We start from the raw sequence: 16,879 nt of genomic DNA, 5'->3' as shown, positions 1-16,879 counted from the left end.
AGGTTTGGTAAATGACATTGTCCTTGCGGTGTTTCTGAATCCGGAGGAAGGAAGGAGGTCGGCTCCTGTGTTACTCCTTAAAAATCACCTAGAGTCATGTTTTAATTAGACAACTCCTTCATCTGAAATGTATTCAGATTTCAGGACTTGGCGGAGCTAAACAATTGGGGTAAAAGTGACCTTAAAATCCTCATGACATTGCTTTTAAAAGGGGATAGCGAGAAAGAAAGTTAAAAATTGAGAAGAGTCCGATTCTCTTACCTAAATCCTGACACATGGATTTCTTTGAATCCTGGAAGTTTCTTAAATACCTTTTGCATCTGCAGAGAGAAAGAAATTTATGAAATACTCTTTGGTTCTACTGGGTCATATCTTATCTAACTGAGAAAGCCTAAACACTTTTGATGAGTTAGGGGAAAAAAGTGAATATGGAAAATTGAAGTAACGATTGAGGCCAAACTTTTTGTTCTCATTTATTTCTAAAACCCAGAGGAAAGTGTTTTGCTATTTATTTAAAAGCTGTAATTGGGTAGTGCTGACCTGCTTTACTGGTTACTTTACATAAAATATGAAATAATTTTAAGGTGGTATTTGGAAGAAACTTTTTTGGCTACAGTATTTTTATTTATACACACAGAGTAATGATCATATTTTCTGAATTGAATTATATGATTCGGAAAACATCTGTAATGTTAAAGGGATTATTAAAGTCAAACTGGCTGCTGTACCTAAATAAAATGGTAGAAGCATACATCAAACTAGTGAATACAACAAACAAGAAGCAGACTCACAGATAGAACAAACTAGCGGCTACCAGAGGGGAGAGGGAAGGGGGAGGGGCAATGCAGGGGTAAGGGGTTAAGTACAAGCTATTAGGTATAAAATAAGCTACAAGGATCCATTGTACAACACAGGGAATATAGCCAATATTTTATAACACTATAAATAGAGTAAAACCTTTAAAAATTGTGAATCCCTGTATCGTACACCTGTAACATACCATATTGTACGGCAACCATCTTTCAATTGAAAAAAAAAGAATGAGTAAAAAAAAATGGTAGAAGCAAACTCTAATCTTATTAGTTTTGCTCTTAGATTTATGTGGACTTTACACTTTCTTGATTTCATATTGCTCATGAGGTGTGTGATCAGAACAGTTTACTATTGCAGTACTCAATGGCTCCCAGATCCATGGCAGCCTGGCTTCTGCCTCTGGGTTCCCCCAGCAAGGATGGTCCTCTCCAAACCCAGGGGCACTTTCCACTCCTTTTCCACAGAGGGCCTGCTTTCCTCGGGTTCTTTTTCTATCTCTCTGGCCACTTTCTCAGTCTCCTTCCCTCCATCCTATATCTGACTTCACCCTCTCCCTCAGCTGTAAGGATTCTGCAGGTCTGCATTCTCAGCCCCTCATTGCACACACGCTCCCATGTACGCAGGAAGCTCTGCTGTGGGTTCTGTGCTAGGCTCTCAGGACACATCACCATGGAAAGGGGCTCTGCCCCATCCAGTTCACTCGTGGGAGGCAGGGAGGCAAGAGAGACCATGAGGAAGTGATAGCAGTTAGTAGTAAAGCACTGAAGGGAGGGCCCACCCTGTCCCCCTTTCCCTGCACCCACTCCCCTCTGCCTCTCGTTGGGGGATCTTCCACAATCACCTGAGATGCAGCTTGGAGTTCTTCACATGGAAATCCCAACTTTGCCACCAACTAAATACGCCCAAACCACAGTGAATCTCTTCCTTCCAGATCTGCCTTTCCTCCCAGGCTCCCTATCTCGGTCAGGGTCACGAACACCCTTGGTCTTCCATCCAGAGACTCCAGCAACCCTACACGCCTTCCCTCTGTGCTCCTGCTGTCCAGTCACCAATGCCTGCGAGTCTGAATCCCACATGACTTTTGTTTCTACCACGTTCTTCATATTCCCATGGCAGGCACATCCTCCCTGTCTCCCCTCTGACACTGCTGAATGGTTTTCTGGATGTGTGTAGGGGGAGGGAAGGGAAATGGGTTCTGGGGGTGTGCTGGGGTGGGCGAAGGAAGATGTCCCCTTGACTACACTTTCTTCCCAAGTTAATCATTCCCTATCTGTTGCCCTTCACTAAAAATCCTGTGATGGGCTGCAGTGCCTACTGAATAAGGTCCAATTCTTTAGAATGATATTTAAGACCCTCCACAATCTGCCCCTCCAAGTACCTTTCCATTTGCACTTCCTGCCATCCTGACCCCTTCGGCCAATATCGTGTCCTCTGGTCACACTAGACTAACTCCTGTGTCTCCCCAAATATGACACGTACTTCCTCCAGGCTTCTGTGACCTTTTCTCCCCTTTAGCCCCCAATGCAACTTCTCCTACCTTCTGCTCATTGACTGCCTCCCCCACGCCATCATTCAAAGACAGCTCAACATCTTCTCTATTGAAAAGCATTTGTAGCTCCCCCAAGTCAGGCTCCATTATTTCTTCTCCCTACTGTTCTAGAACTTATTGCCATACGTCCTGTAAAACAGTCCATGAGGGGCATGCTGTCTCCTCATTAAGATTATGCTTCCTGGGCTCAGGGATTGTGTCCTATTTATTCATCTTTATCTCCTTTCCTCCCAGTCTGTAGCAGACCGTCATCCGTGTAGTAGGGACTCAGCAAACTTTGCTTAATCGAGTTGAGAGCATCTTTTCTTTCTCTAAACGCATCCATATGCCACTGCATTGTCACTGTATCTAAAATTACTGCTGAGTCTACATTATCTATGCCAAGGACTAGAGCAGTGTCGCACAGATAATCCCCAAATCACTTACATTGGGCTTTGGAGTGCATCGTGGATTTTTTTTTTTTTCCCAGCAGACTGATTTACCACCTAAATTATATTTTATTGTACCAGTATTAAAAGTGGTTTTGCTCCCTGAGTGTGTAACAACTGTAGTGATAAAGGTAGCTCAGCTTTTGTGTGACGAGGAGATGGCTGTGTACACCTGACTTTAAATATCGGTTCTGCCGGGTTTCCCTGGTGGCGCAGTGGTTGGGGGTCCGCCTGCCGATGCAGGGGACGCGGGTTCGTGCCCCGGTCCGGGAGGATCCCACATGCCACGGAGCGGCTGGGCCCGTGAGCCATGGCCGCTGGGCCTGCGCGTCCGGAGCCTGTGCTCCGCAACGGGAGAGGCCACAACGGTGAGAGGCCCGCGTACCGCAAAAAAAAAAAAAAAAAAATCGGTTCTGCTACTTTCTAGCTGCAAGACCTTGAGTTTATTGCTTAATCTCTCTGAATCTTGGTCTTCTCACCCAAAATAGGATAACAATACGTATATTGTAAGGTTGTCATAAGGAATAACTAGTAAGTGCCTGACACGGTGAGCAGAGAGCTGGTAATATTGTTTTATTTATTTACTTAGTCTTTGGCACCTCTACTGGATTCCCAGCTCCTTAAAGCTCGATTTACTTTTACTTCCTCAGTGGGCACATGGCATGGAGGCTGGCAAGGCAGAGCAAGCCTTAAGTCAGTTTTTTTTTTTTTTTGCGGTACGCGGGCCTCTCGCTGTTGTGGCCTCTCCCGTTGCGGAGCACAGGCTCCGGACGCGCAGGCCCAGCGGCCATGGCTCACGGGCCCAGCCGCTCCGCGGCATGTGGGATCCTCCCGGACCGGGGCACGAACCCGCGTCGCCTGCATCGGCAGGCGGACTCTCAACCACTGCGCCACCAGGGAAGCCCCAGTCAGTTGTTTTTGACAGACTTCAGCGGGGAAGGACAAGATGAAGGTCCTCAGAGAGGTCAAGGGCAGGGGGCCTGGGTAATAAGTTTCCGTGCCTCCACTCCCACTTCACGGTGGGTTTAATAGAGGTGAGAGAGGAGGCCAGTTTCCGCAGAGCTGATCTTTGTTACAGGGGCAGGTGGGAAAGCTCAGTGGAGGCCTTGTGACAAATGGCTTTGGGGCCACAAGGCATCTGTGCCCCCAAATGCCATTCCAGTGACAGCACCTGGCATGGTGCAGGTTCTGGAGCTCAAGGTTCAGACCCTTGACTTGTCCATCTTTCTGGTCCAGGATACCAGTGATGCCGTTACACATCTGAAAACAATCCATCACACACAGAACTGCAACGTGCGCAGCAGGGAGCCTCGCGGGGAGAGCAGCCCCTAAGCCCCGGCTCCTGCGGACGGGATTGACTGCTGGTCCCGTGTCCTCTCTGTGAACCTGGCTGTGACTGATTAAGAATCAGCTTTGATTAGGAGGGTGCAGAAGGCGTCTAAGGAGGCGATGACAAAGGCCTTCAGCTAATTCTGCTCACCTATCTTCCGGAGACCTTCTGATTATGGAGCGGCTAACCACTGAATTGCCAATTAAGTGCCCAGTTAACCTTATTAATAATGTGAAATGCGCAGAGGCCTTCCTGATTCTGCTGGCATGTCCGTTAAAAAAAAGGCAGCCGTGTTGAGTTCTCCTGGATGTTTGCACAGGAGAAAGCATTCGGACAACAACTAAGCATTCCTTTTGCCATTTGTATTAAATTGGTCATTAACTTTATTGTGGAAATTAAATTACTGCAAAGCACTAGCCATTAATTCCTGATTAGGCCTGAATGGCTGAGCTAATGCGAGTGTTGGGCTGTGGTGAGGCTGGCTGGTTGTCTCATGGCAGCTGCTGGGTGGTCGGACTGCTCAGGTGCCTGGAAGGGGAACAGATGTGCTGAGAAGAGGGGCTCCAGTGACCATGTAAATGGAGCCAGCAAGACTGATGTGATGGTCTCTGGAACAAGATCCAGCAAGACATGCTCTTCTTTGGTTGATAAATTTTTCAGAGGCTAGAAGAGGCATGTTCATTTGCTGATCCAAAAATCCTTTCTCCATGCATATTTATTTGGGAAAAATAGAAAGTATAGCCTAGTGGTTAAGAGCAGGGGTTCTGATGCCAGGCTGCCTGGGTCTGAATCTTGGCTCTGCTAGTTAATAGGTGTGACATTGTTGGGTGTATTAATTAATCTCCCTGCACCTCAGTATCTTCACTTGTCAAAAAGAGAAGTGATTTTACTTTAAGTATAGAATCCCGTAAAAAATCCCGTTAATATATATAAAACGTTAAGAACAGTGCTACTATTTCGATACAGAGCATTTTAGATTTGGAAAAGCACTTCGAGGTCCTCTTTAGTTTCCAAATGAGGAATCAAGGTCAGGGACGTGACCCCCAAATTCTCATGGCTAATTCTTGGGCAGAAACAAGACTAAAACTCAGATTTTAAAAAGTTACGATTTCTTTGCATTATTTTACATCAGGTTGTTTTAGGTGCTTGGAAAATTAACAACAGGTCAGTGAAGACAGTCCATGGTCAATTATCCAATTTTAAGATATTCTGACTAGCCTAAGGATTTGTTGAAAAGAATATTTCAAAGAACAGATAGAAAAGTTAACAGACAATTCTTTAATTCATTCTATCTACTAATCCATGTCTAAGTACTTCTCTGGTTCATAAATATCCCACCTGATGCCTTCTCTTTGAAGTTCATAGAAAAGGTTCTTTACATTTTATTGACTGAATACTGATGCAGGGAGAGGTTGGAGGTTGAGAACGTTTTTGTTATTCATCTCCTCTCCAGCTGAGAGGAGGAAAGCATTGAATTTTCCAAGTATGAGAACCAGATGCCTGTTTTTCCCTGGCCACGCTAAGACGCTTGGGCACCCAGGCTGTTCATAAATGTAGCTCATGGTTGCATAATCTCATGGATGCTTCTAATTTCAATTGCATTTCTACGAACAGTTACTGAGTAGTTAACTGCATCCCAAGCTCTGCATTAGGAGGTAAGCAACAGAGATGAAAGAAGCAGTTCCTGCCCTCAAGGGGAAGCTCATGCCCTCATGGCAGTGAGTGTGGCCGGAGAGCAGAGAGGAGTGGAGACCATGAAAGCCATAGACGTGTAAACAAACAATCTCAAGACAAGGTGACAAGTGCTGTGACAACAGTGGGCACCGGGTGTTAGCCCAGAGGAGAGGCACTGAACCCAGGATGCGTAGAGAGAACATTTCATGACGAAGTTTGTGAAATGCAACTCAGGGAAGGGCATTCCAGACAGAGAAGGCAGCACATGTAAAGACTAAAGGTAGGAAGAGATTCGCAAGCAGTTCGCATTCTGGGAAGTAGAGTGTAAAGAGGGGGATGGTAAAGAACTGGTGTGAAGACGAGGCTGGAAAGGAAGGCAGGAGTCTGATCGTGGCATATAAATGCCAAGTTCAGCATGACAGTTTGGATTTATCCTGCAGGGAATGAAGAGCTTTTTAAATTAACCAGGAACAAGCAGCTGCGATGATGGTCAGATATGGAAGAGCCATCTTGGGGTAGTGCCTTGATTTAGTGACGGATGATGTGGACCATATAAGTTCTTCCACTTATCACCCACGAAGAATGCCATGCCTTTTAAAAATAACAAGTGCGGGCTTCCCTGGTGGCGCAGTGGTTGAGAGTCCGCCTGCCGATGCAGGGGACGCGGGTTCGTGCCCCGGTCCGGGAAGATCCCACATGCCGTGGAGCGGCTGGACCTGTGGGTCATGGCCGCTGGGCCTGCGCGTCCGGGGCCTGTGCTCCGCAACGGGAGAGGCCACAACAGTGAGAGGCCCGCGTACCGCAAAAAAAAAAAAAAAAAAAAAAAATAACAAGTGCTGGAGAGGGTGTGGAGGGAAGGGAGCCCTTGTGCACTGTTGGCAGGAATGTAAATGGTGCAGCTACTATCGAAACAGTGCAGAGATTCTGCAAAAAATTAAAAATAGAACTATCATATCATCCAGCAATTCGACTTCATTCCAGTTCTGGGGGTTTATCTGAAGAAAATGAAAACACTAATTTGAAAAGATTCACGGTCCTTGCAGCATTCTTTACAATAACCAGGATATGGAGACAACCTGAATGTCCACCAATGGATGAACTGATAAAGAAGGTGGAATACATCACACACAATGCAACATTATTCAGCCATAAAAAGAATGAAATCTTGCCGTTTCCGACAACATGGATGGATCTCGAGGGCATTATGCTAGGTGAATTAAGTTAGAGAGAGAAAGACAAATACTGAATGATCTCACATATACGTGGAACCTAAAAACAAACCAAAAGACCCCCCGAAACCAAGCTCATAGATACAAAAAATAGACTGGTGACTGTCAGAGGTAGAGATGGGTGGAAGGTAGGAGAAATGGGTGAAGGGGGTCAAAAGGTTAAAAAAAATAAAAATAAATAAAAAAATGAAAAGAACGCCTGGTCACAGGAAGATGAGTCAAGAGGACTTCTGTGCTGTTGACTCCCAGATCCGAGTCCTGCCTTGGGCTCTGGTTGTGTGAGGGGGGTTCACTCCTCACCTGAAGCTGAGACTTGGCTGCAACCTCCTGGTAATACGGGGACTGCGAGTCGGTGAGCTCTTCCTTGAACTTCTGCTTTGCCAGAGAGATGCTTAGCTCCACCTTCTGCTCTAGTACATGCTCAGTAGCATCAGTGAATTCTACTTCCCTCTCCTGGGTTAGAGTTAAGAAAAAAAAGAAGGGATTCTGTTAATATAAATCACAAGCACATGGTTCCATTGTATAAAATATGTTGATGCTGTCTCAGGAAGTGGGTTATGAAGCCTTAAGTGCTTCTAGAATAAAAGTCCTATTAACTAGCAGTGGCCTTTGCATTTCGCGGAGTATCAAAGCTCCGATGAGTTAATTATGTAGAATCCTTGAGAACTCCATCATTTTATGACTGTGTGCTCTTCATGAAAGCATTTACACACACACACACACACATACACGCTTGTTTACTTTTTACCAATATCCTTTGGTTCATTTAAAAAAACATCTCCTCTGCCATCTAGGGTAGAAATCTTTGCCTTCTCTGAACCTTTGCACTAGCAAATTACATCTGAATCGCTCATTTGGTACCTCTGATACACTCACCTAGAAGTTTTTTTTTAATATGGTAATCTTGTCACCCCATACAAAATCTCCTTGAATCCAGTGTGATTCTCACACTTCATTGAGTCCCTCAAAGCAAAAAACGTGAGACCATTTCTGCACAAAACTCTCAGTGAATATCCATGACAAGGAGGGTCACATCCTCAGCAACCTGTCCTAGCCTGTTATTTTGTCTGTACATCGGCCGTCTTCAATCATAGCACTTAGGCTATTTTGTTGCCCTTATTTGCACTATAAATTCCTTGAAGGACCGGACTGAGTCTTGTTTACCTTAGTATCTTTAGTGCATGGCCCGATGTTTGCTGAATGAAAGAATAAATACAGATGTGGGTGGTGAAAAGGATGTTAACGGGAGGATATGGTGAATGTGAACTAAAATATTCAGGGGATATTTACAGGAGAAGGAGGGACCTATAGCAGACTTTGAAGGAGACGGGGCACAGGTAATGTGAGAAAAGAGAGAAGGCAGACTGGAGTTGTCTTAGATATTTTGCAGTGAATATGTTTCTCAATAACTTTTTGCAACAGCAGTTTTCACTGTTGAGGAAACAGTATTTTTGAGAAAGACAAAACGTTCAGATTCTTTGTTCATAGCAACAGTTCCATCAAGTCTACAGTCACGCAGCCTAAAGCCCGGAGAGAATGGCCAGCAGGGTTCTCATCTCTGAATTTCCATGTAGAGGTGGTGAGACTGAACTTCCTGCCTTCACCTTCTGGCTTTGATCTGTGCCTTGGAAGGAGGCTCACAGGAAGCGGAAAGGGCCAGAGAAGCCTCACAGACGACAGGGAATGGTAGACCTGTGGCAGTGACAGCATAAGGATAAGATCCAGCTTCTGATTTGGGGTCCCTTCCTTACATGACTGCCCTCTTCTGGGTCTGCTGCCTGACTTGTGCTGTCACAACTCTATCACTGGAGCAAAGGGAGTGGTGTTTGTCTGCTTCTGCACTGAGGGTCTGCGCTCAAAGCTTCTGGAGAGGTTAAGCACGTCTCCCTTTTGATTAGGAGATACAAACTACCACGTATCAAATAAATAAACAACAAGGACCTATTCTACAGCACGGGGAATATAGCCATTATTTTGTCAGAACTTTACATGGAGTATATAAAACCATCGAACCACTTTGCTGTACACCTAAAACTAACAAAATATTGTAAATCAACTGTACTTCAATTAAGAAGTCCCCCTTTCGTGATAACCAACTTTCAAGTCCCTAACAATCCTGCGTGCCCTTTCACTCAGAGCGGTGGCCAGTGCTGCTTTTTGCCAGAAAACACTGTTTTCATTTTTCCCCAGCTTGACAGGCAGGATTTCGGTCATTTATCTGGTCTATTCGAGCTGGACATGACTGGGAAGAAGACCTCTGCCCTTGCTGTCAGTGTGTGATTACACTTCAGTGGAGAAAGGACTTCACTGATGGGCTGACTGGTGTATTCATTCATTCATCCACCCATCATCTATTCACTCTAACGCTTGGTGAGCACCTGCTGTACATATGGTTCTGTTAGGCACTGAGGGAAGAAGGGCCCCTGCCCTCCTGGAGTTAATAATTAAGTTGCAACTTCTCTCACTTTATCCTACTTTCCAATCTATTTTTTTTTTTTCCTTTCAGTCCCTCCCTTGGAGGAAGTGAGAACAGTGAAAGAAGGAAATCACTGACTCTTACTTGGGGTGATAAAAATGCAGCACTGATAACAGTGAATGGCCAGTCCATCCCTTGTCTTTCCCTGTTTTACTAATGAAACCAAACAGACATTTGAAGGGCTAGATTGAGAACTTCTTACTATTGTAGGCATCTTGGTGTCCGGGAGGGTGTTGTTGAGGATATCGTCGAGGAGTGTGTCATCAGGAGGGGGAGGCAGGGACCCGGGTGAGACACTGGCAACGTCTGTGGAAATTTGAAAAGGTACAGGCACGAAAATGAGACTGGAGGAGTTTAAATTAGAATGAGGTCACCATGTCACATGCTTTTCCTGTCACTCTGGAAATTACAGATGTTAGGTGCATTCTGAACTCATTTCCTCTTAAGATCACACGAACATGTTCTCGAGCAAAATATAACTCATACTCGAGATCCCACTTCAACTCCTCATTGTTCCTTTCCAGAACGCAAGTTTGGAGCTCCCCTAGACGTGTTACAGTTAAATGGTTTTGCCTAATGAGATCTGGTTACTTTTTTCTTTTTGCGACTAGGTAGAGGACACCTGAATACATTATCTTGAATTTGTTTCTTGGAAAACATTGATGATTGCCTCCAAGTTGTAGGATAATGGGTGATTCGGTTTTGTTTTTATTCTTTTCTGTATTTTCCGAGGCGTATGCTATGAATTTAACTTATTGTGTAAGGTAGTAATACAAGTTAGTTTTGAGAAGGTGCGTTATAAACTGTGTCAACTTCAATTAACCGTTGCTTTTCAAATAACATGCTTTCATGATGGTTTGAATTAAGGTTCAGTTGCAGATGAAACGAGGAGTTCTAAGCTTACCTGTTGAAAACTCAGGGGTTTCACCAGGCTCTCCTAATGTCTCCTTTGTGGGTATTTCATCTTTTCTATTACCACAATAGGAAATAAAAAAGAGATGGTGAAAAGGAGCTTGATGACAACAGAGGAAATGCATTTAAATTTGCTTATACCGAATAGACCTAAAAATTAGAGAGAAAGTATATTTTAAAACTAGGTTTACCTATATTTTCATTACTGAAGTAATCTTCTAATATATTTTCTTTGAAGAAAAATTCAAACAACCCGAAAACAAGTATGTTTGACTCCAGGGTTTTTCATAAGCATCTTGGCTTTTTGCCATTCTGGGGAGCATTTTCATAGTAGGCAAAGATGGTTCCGGGGGTCCAATGTTTTATAGCCCCCATTGTGCTTCAACCGTGTCCTTGACATCAAAGATAATTGATCACATGATCTATGACTGAAATATTCTTGCTAAACTCTCAGACCCTCAAACCTGTAAATTCAGAGAGTCATTAAGTTTATCTGATAAAGCAACTCTTGTGGTTACGATAATGAGAGAGAGAGATTTCTGGATAATGAAGGTGTCTTGAATCCCTATTCCGGACATAATCGTTGCCTGCAATGGTAACCTGCCAGGGAGTTGTGGGTAGGTTTGCAGTGCCAGGGAGTGTCATCCGAGGCCATGGTTATAGAGTTGTCTGCATATCACACTAGCCCATTCTAGCAAGCTTTATTTAGAAAGGGGTAGCCGTAGTGATAGCTATTGAAGCTCCCTGAAAGATTTCTTACTATAAGCTATTAGGTCTCAAAGGATTGTGTCTGTGCTCGTACAATATAGTCATGGTTGACTGTTTGATCTAAACAGTGGCTCACATTGATGGAAGACCAGAGGGAATGGCTAGGTCCTCTGTTGTTGTAGGGGACTAGGGAGCTTGAAAGGACAGCAGGATTTCGGTGGGTGGGGTGGAGAAGACAGGTTCTTCAGGCAGAGGGGAAGGCTGTGGTCAGAGCCCAGGATGAGCAGGGTGTGGTCTGGATGGGGTGGGGAAGTGTCATGGTGGCAGTGTTGGGATCCTGGCTCATGGAGGGCAAAGTTGGAAAGGTCAGGGGGTGAAGCCCTTGATGAATTAGTTTGGCCTCTGCCTCAGTGGAGGTCCTGAGAGGGAACAGATGGCTCACTCAGAGTTGGGTGATTTGAGCAAAGCCTAATAAAGGCCTTACTTACTAAGTCATGGGAAGAGTATACGAGCAGCCACAAGCGCGAGTGCAGAACCCGTGGGTGGTAACAGCGAGGTACTAAAAGCTCCCCTCTCCGGGAGGGGTGAGATGACGCAGCACTTACCGCCCATCAGAGACAGAGAAGGCTCTGTGGAAAGAGAGGGCTGCCTGACAGGAGCTGAGCTGCTGCTGAAAGAGGTCCGTAGCCCTGGAAGACTTTGCAGGTTGGGGGCGCGGGGAGGTGATAAATTCGCTCACCTCACTCTGCTCCTCCCTCTGATTTCCTGATCCACACTGGCTGGTCCTTCCCAGAAGTCAGAGGCCAAGGGAGGCCAGTGAGTCAGTCTCTCCCGCTCAACCCTCTGCACACAGAGCGTGTGGAGAAGGGTGGCAGTGGATATTCAGAAGGGCGAGGGGAAGATGCGGGAGTATTTTTGAAAAGCCTTTGAACAAGGCTTAGTGTAAAAAAAGGAATATCTCAGATGTATTAACCCAGGAGCAGTTATGCAAGTTAAGGAGGGTAAGAGGTTAGAGGCAAGGATTTGACGTTTTGCACAGTATAAATGAATAAGGTCCTGGGCCAGGTGGCGACAAAGGGAACAGAAACCAAGGAACAAATGTGAAAAGCATTATAAAGAATTGTAATTCATACAGCCCAATGTGTGGCTCTCTCTGCAGTATTATTATCTTCAGATTTAGATTCCTAGCTGTCATGAGTGTAATTTGTGAGTTTAGAGTTTGCCAACAGCACCTCTCTTCTTTAATCATTTCTATCGGATGTACTTTGCTTTTTCTTTGCATTTTGATTTCCTGATTTGATATTTGGTTCTTGTAGAAGACACAGCTCAGTGCTTCAGTGTAGTTGGAGAGATACTAACACTTTACAGAATACCAAATGAGAGTTCAAAATTCAGGTTGCTCTCTGATTGCATTCAACCTGTTCCTGGTGTAAGTAATATTTGTCATCAGTTCTAAAAATTAAACTATTTTAATTGCTCTGTATCTAATAAGTAAAAAACATGTGAGACAATTATCCAAGAGTATTGCATTCATTTCATCTGCAAATATAGTGCAAACATCTATCTCAATCTATAAGGTCTATCCACTTCCCTTTTATATACTCATTTATCTTCAGCAAAATATGTGCATAAAGGGTCCGTCAGAATAACCTACTCTGATCTCAGTAGCTGAAATAATATAAAGGCACAACAGCTCAGTCTCACTCCTCGTGTGATCTTTCAAAAGTGAAGAGTATGCTGCATTGTATTTTGGGTACTCACCTCTCAAGGAAGTTTCTCTCTTTTATCCTCTGTAGGAAGATAAAAAGTAATTTTATCAAGAGACAATGCCAACTGAAGAGCCAGTCTATTTTCATTCCCTTTTCCCTTTAACTCCACTTCAATCAGCCTGTAAAATGTTATTTTGCAGGAATAAAATTCCTGTCGGCCTTCTCAGATCTCTCCGAGCATTTCTTCAGCCAACCCTTACGCTGGGGGAACCATTTCAAAAGGGGCAGGGTCTGGAGGCCTGGGAGCTATTTGGACCGGGTTCCCAACGCTCCGTGTTTAAACTCACCTGCTGAAGAAGATCCAGGTGTTCCTGGGAGTTGCTGAAATTTCTCCCGATGTCAAAGAGGCAGAAAGTCTCCTCCTGGCAGATGCTGACCCAGTCCTGGTATTCCCCTGGGTCAGGGATGCGATCCAGGAAGATCCGATACGCTTCCCACACTGCTTCCTGGCACACTGCAAGGCAGCGCCATGAGGAGTGAAAAACGGCCACAGCCTGAGAAGATGCCCTTCTCCCAACCCAAGCCCAATCTTAAACATGGCAAGCTCTGTCATGGCTTATGCTGATACAATAGCCTACAGCCCATAGAGATGAATTCATTTAACAAATATTTATTGAGCCCTTGTATGCACCACGGAGAAAAATACAAGAAGGGAGATAGAAATACAGGTGTGTGTGTGTGTGTGTGTGTGTGTGTGAGACTGCTATTTATAATAGGGTGGTTGAGGAAGGTCTCATGATCAAGGTGACTTTTGAACAGTTGGGGAAGAGGCCCCAAGGCTGGAGAACGCTGGGCACATTGAAGAAACGGTAAAAAGGTCGCTGTGGCCAGGGCAAGGCTGAGAGTCATAGAGGATGAACCTGGAAGTATGTGGTGAGAGGCACAGAGATGGTGCAGGTCTTGCGGCCCAGTCATTTTCAACTGGGGCACAGGTACCCCGCTGTATCTGCAGACTTTCCAAGGGGTAAACAGGCACACAGACCTTTAAAGAGACTCAATTTCTCGATCTCAACTTCTCTAGCGCGCTTTCCTAAACTGGTTTGCCTAACAACGCATCTTTCTCTCCTCACTTTCCCTTTGGCCGTCATCCTTCCCCCATTTCCCCATCCATAGTCTTCCTGTGATGGCCCAGTGCCCCTAGGTTGCCACACAAAGGGTATTTGAAATAACTGTGTTTGAGATTAAGACGGAGTGAACTTAGTCAAGGGCAAACACACAGTTTTTGCAAGTAGGGCAGTTTCTGATGCTTTGCCTTCAATACCTTAGAAGAAGTCCTAATGAAGTCGACAGCTGATACATCATTAAAAATAATGATGGCAGATCACGATGTGATTGTTAGCATAAGATGCCGGAGGAACTTAAGAATAAGGATGCTACTGTAACAAAACTCCATCTGTTCCCGTCTACTTATTTATGTAACACGTTTTCTCAGCATTTAAGTGAAACTAAGGAAAAGAATAGGGATAAAGTGGATGTTAAATCCTGTCTAGTGTTAGCAATACATAATAGGAATAATAAATAATGGCACATGAACTAATAGAGGGACGGCACCAAAGTGACCCCATCTATCCAGAGGCAGAAGCTAGTGGAGCTTAAGCTATAGGCCTTTCATTTAAATTGGCCCCTTCCAAAGCTTTGTTCCTAATTTTGTATCTATAAACATTAGTTACCCCAAACCCATATCTGAGCTTATATCCATCAATAAAAAATTAAAAACTTTTGTCAAACTTATATCTACTTCCTTTAGTCAATTATATATTAAAAATAATTATAAATGCAACTGAATCCAGAAGAAATTTCTGGAAATAAGTAAAATAAATTATTTACTTAGGAAATAAGTAAAAAATGTAATTTCAATGTACGTACATTTTTGTTACTGAGAAGTATTTTAGAGCAACCCATAACAGACTTTCAAGTATGACCTAAATTACATTAAGATAAGACTCTGCAGTGAGACGTGGGATGGAAACGTGGGTGTGTGGAGGAAAAGGGACCACGTGACATTGCCTCCTGTTTGGAAGGGTTTGTTCATGCATTTGTAGAGTACTTGAGTATCTATGACAGATTCCACTGTATATACGAGAATGCTTTAATTCCTATCTTATTTTCAATATCAATACTTATTTACAGCTCACCAAAAGTTACATCTTATCCAATTATTTAAGCTTATGATGAAAAACTTCAGATGTCAACAGAAAAGCTCTCAAGAGGGCACCTAATTTAAAAATTATTTTAGGGGATTAAGTTAGAAAAAGATAGAAGACTTTGGTCATAAGCAATTGTAATATGTTGATCTTTAACTCTGGAGGGATGAGGGGGAAAGGGGTGATTTGGAGCAGAAGCTGACATCATCTGACTTTCTAAAGAAACCCTCTGACTGCCATGCAGAGAAAAGGGGTTATGGGTTATGGGGAGGAATAAAGTATGAGAAGCCCAGTCTGGAGACTCTTACTCTAGTGCTTTACCTTCCCTCACTCCTCACTTGGTCCACATCTGGATTTCTCTTAGCTTTCTGTTTTAAGAGGCAAAGAGAATTCCAGACCAACAGAAGCTCAGGTCATTTACTAGCAGCAACCTGACCACAGACCCGGGGTGGGGGTGGTTTGCAGCACCCACCACCTCAAAAGTGCCATTGAGTTTTCCACATTTGAGGTGTGTGTTGCCTGGGGTTTTTCCTACATCATCAAACAGCCTAGGCTGAGACATTAAGCAGAAAGACTGAGGTTCTGTGGTCAGATCTCAAGCAACTGTGGGGATACTGGAGAGGCAAGGCTCTGGCTTTCTCCAAAATCCTTGTGGCAATCCTCCCCAATAGAGTCAGACAAAGACGGTGCAGAAAGGTAAACCTAGAGGTTAGAAAAATCCAACTTTTCAGAGGTTTTCAGACTCCTCCCAGCCCTGAGGTCCTTTGATGCCTCAACTTTCAAGGTTTTTATTTGAGGCTCCCTTAGCAAGGATGGATGGCTCTGCCCGTGAGTCATGGGCTGGTGCTTCTGTTCTCTTGATCACAGAAGGATTCTGTGTCTCCTGATTTGTGATGAGCTTCCAGGATGCCAGAAAAACGCCATCGGAGGAGTCACCAAAATCCTGCCCCTCAAAAATAGTCTAAAGAAAAGATACTGGTTCCTGTTTCATCCCGACATTTTGATCACTGTAGACGACAGTGCCCCAGAGAAATAATTCTTCAAGCAACTCCAGGCATTTGTGCTTCAGGGAGAACGTTCTCTCAGAGCCTTTGGGAAAAGTAGGTTTTAATAGGGAAGAGGGCTTTCTGTGTCCCTGAGATGGGAGAAAGGGCCGCAGGTGGGGGAACGGGATTACCTGGGCATCTTATCAATATGAGAATATGCAGATTATGAAGTCGGTCTGATGAGCCACCTGGACATCTGCGTTTCTTACAAGCTCCCAGGTGACGTGATGCTGCTGGTTTGTGGACAGCAGTTTGAGTAGCAAAAACTAGGATTCCCTTCACTTTTAACTTTCTCCGAGTCACACATTAACGTGAAAGAAAGATCTAGCTTTTAATATTGGGGTTGGGAGAAAGAGAGAGTGGAGAGAGATAGAGGAAGGGAGGGAGGGAGAGAGAGGGAGAGACATGGGGAGGGGTGAAATCACAAAGGACTCACAGAGGTCTTTGAAGGGAGGCAGTCACAGAGAAGAGAGTTTGCGTGGTGGGAGCAGAGGTTCTGCCTAGGAAACTACCAGAAACGACCTTGACCCTTGTGTCTGAGCTTTCTGAGGAAATCTTTGCGATTCTATCAGGAAGCTCAGAACATTTTCCCTTGTGTTGCTTTAAGCATTGGGAGGAGAAATAGCTCAGTATTTCATTTGATTTGAGGAATGTGGGAGCTGTCTCCTCTAAGTTTGAAAAATGTCAACAGATAATTTTGTAAAAGCAGCTGACAACAACATGACAACAATAACTGGGTTACTCTGTCAAAGAAACACTGCTTTATAGCTGGGTCTTATTTCTAGTTTCTTTGTGAACCAA

At 44.3% G+C, this 16,879-nt stretch overlaps 1 protein-coding gene across 2 annotated transcripts in view; it reads right to left on the bottom strand.

Annotated features, from left to right (window-relative positions):
- IMPG1 (interphotoreceptor matrix proteoglycan 1) overlaps positions 1-16,879 on the bottom strand; it is a 91,169-nt gene that overhangs the window by 55,408 nt on the left and 18,882 nt on the right. For both annotated transcript variants that reach the window (XM_065889032.1, XM_065889033.1), the window contains 6 exons: positions 13,176-13,342; positions 12,881-12,909; positions 10,404-10,468; positions 9,702-9,805; positions 7,324-7,476; positions 262-320 (listed from right to left, as the gene is read on the bottom strand). In XM_065889032.1, the coding sequence (XP_065745104.1) occupies positions 262-320; positions 7,324-7,476; positions 9,702-9,805; positions 10,404-10,468; positions 12,881-12,909; positions 13,176-13,342 (577 nt within the window). The remainder of the gene's footprint in view (positions 1-261; positions 321-7,323; positions 7,477-9,701; positions 9,806-10,403; positions 10,469-12,880; positions 12,910-13,175; positions 13,343-16,879) is intronic.

The sequence above is a fragment of the Phocoena phocoena genome, chromosome 12 (genome assembly GCF_963924675.1).
Source record: "Phocoena phocoena chromosome 12, mPhoPho1.1, whole genome shotgun sequence".
NCBI classification, from domain to species: Eukaryota; Metazoa; Chordata; class Mammalia; order Artiodactyla; family Phocoenidae; genus Phocoena; species Phocoena phocoena.
The sequence above is the reverse complement of the archived record's forward strand: the minus strand, read 5'-3'. Positions and strand labels throughout refer to the sequence as shown.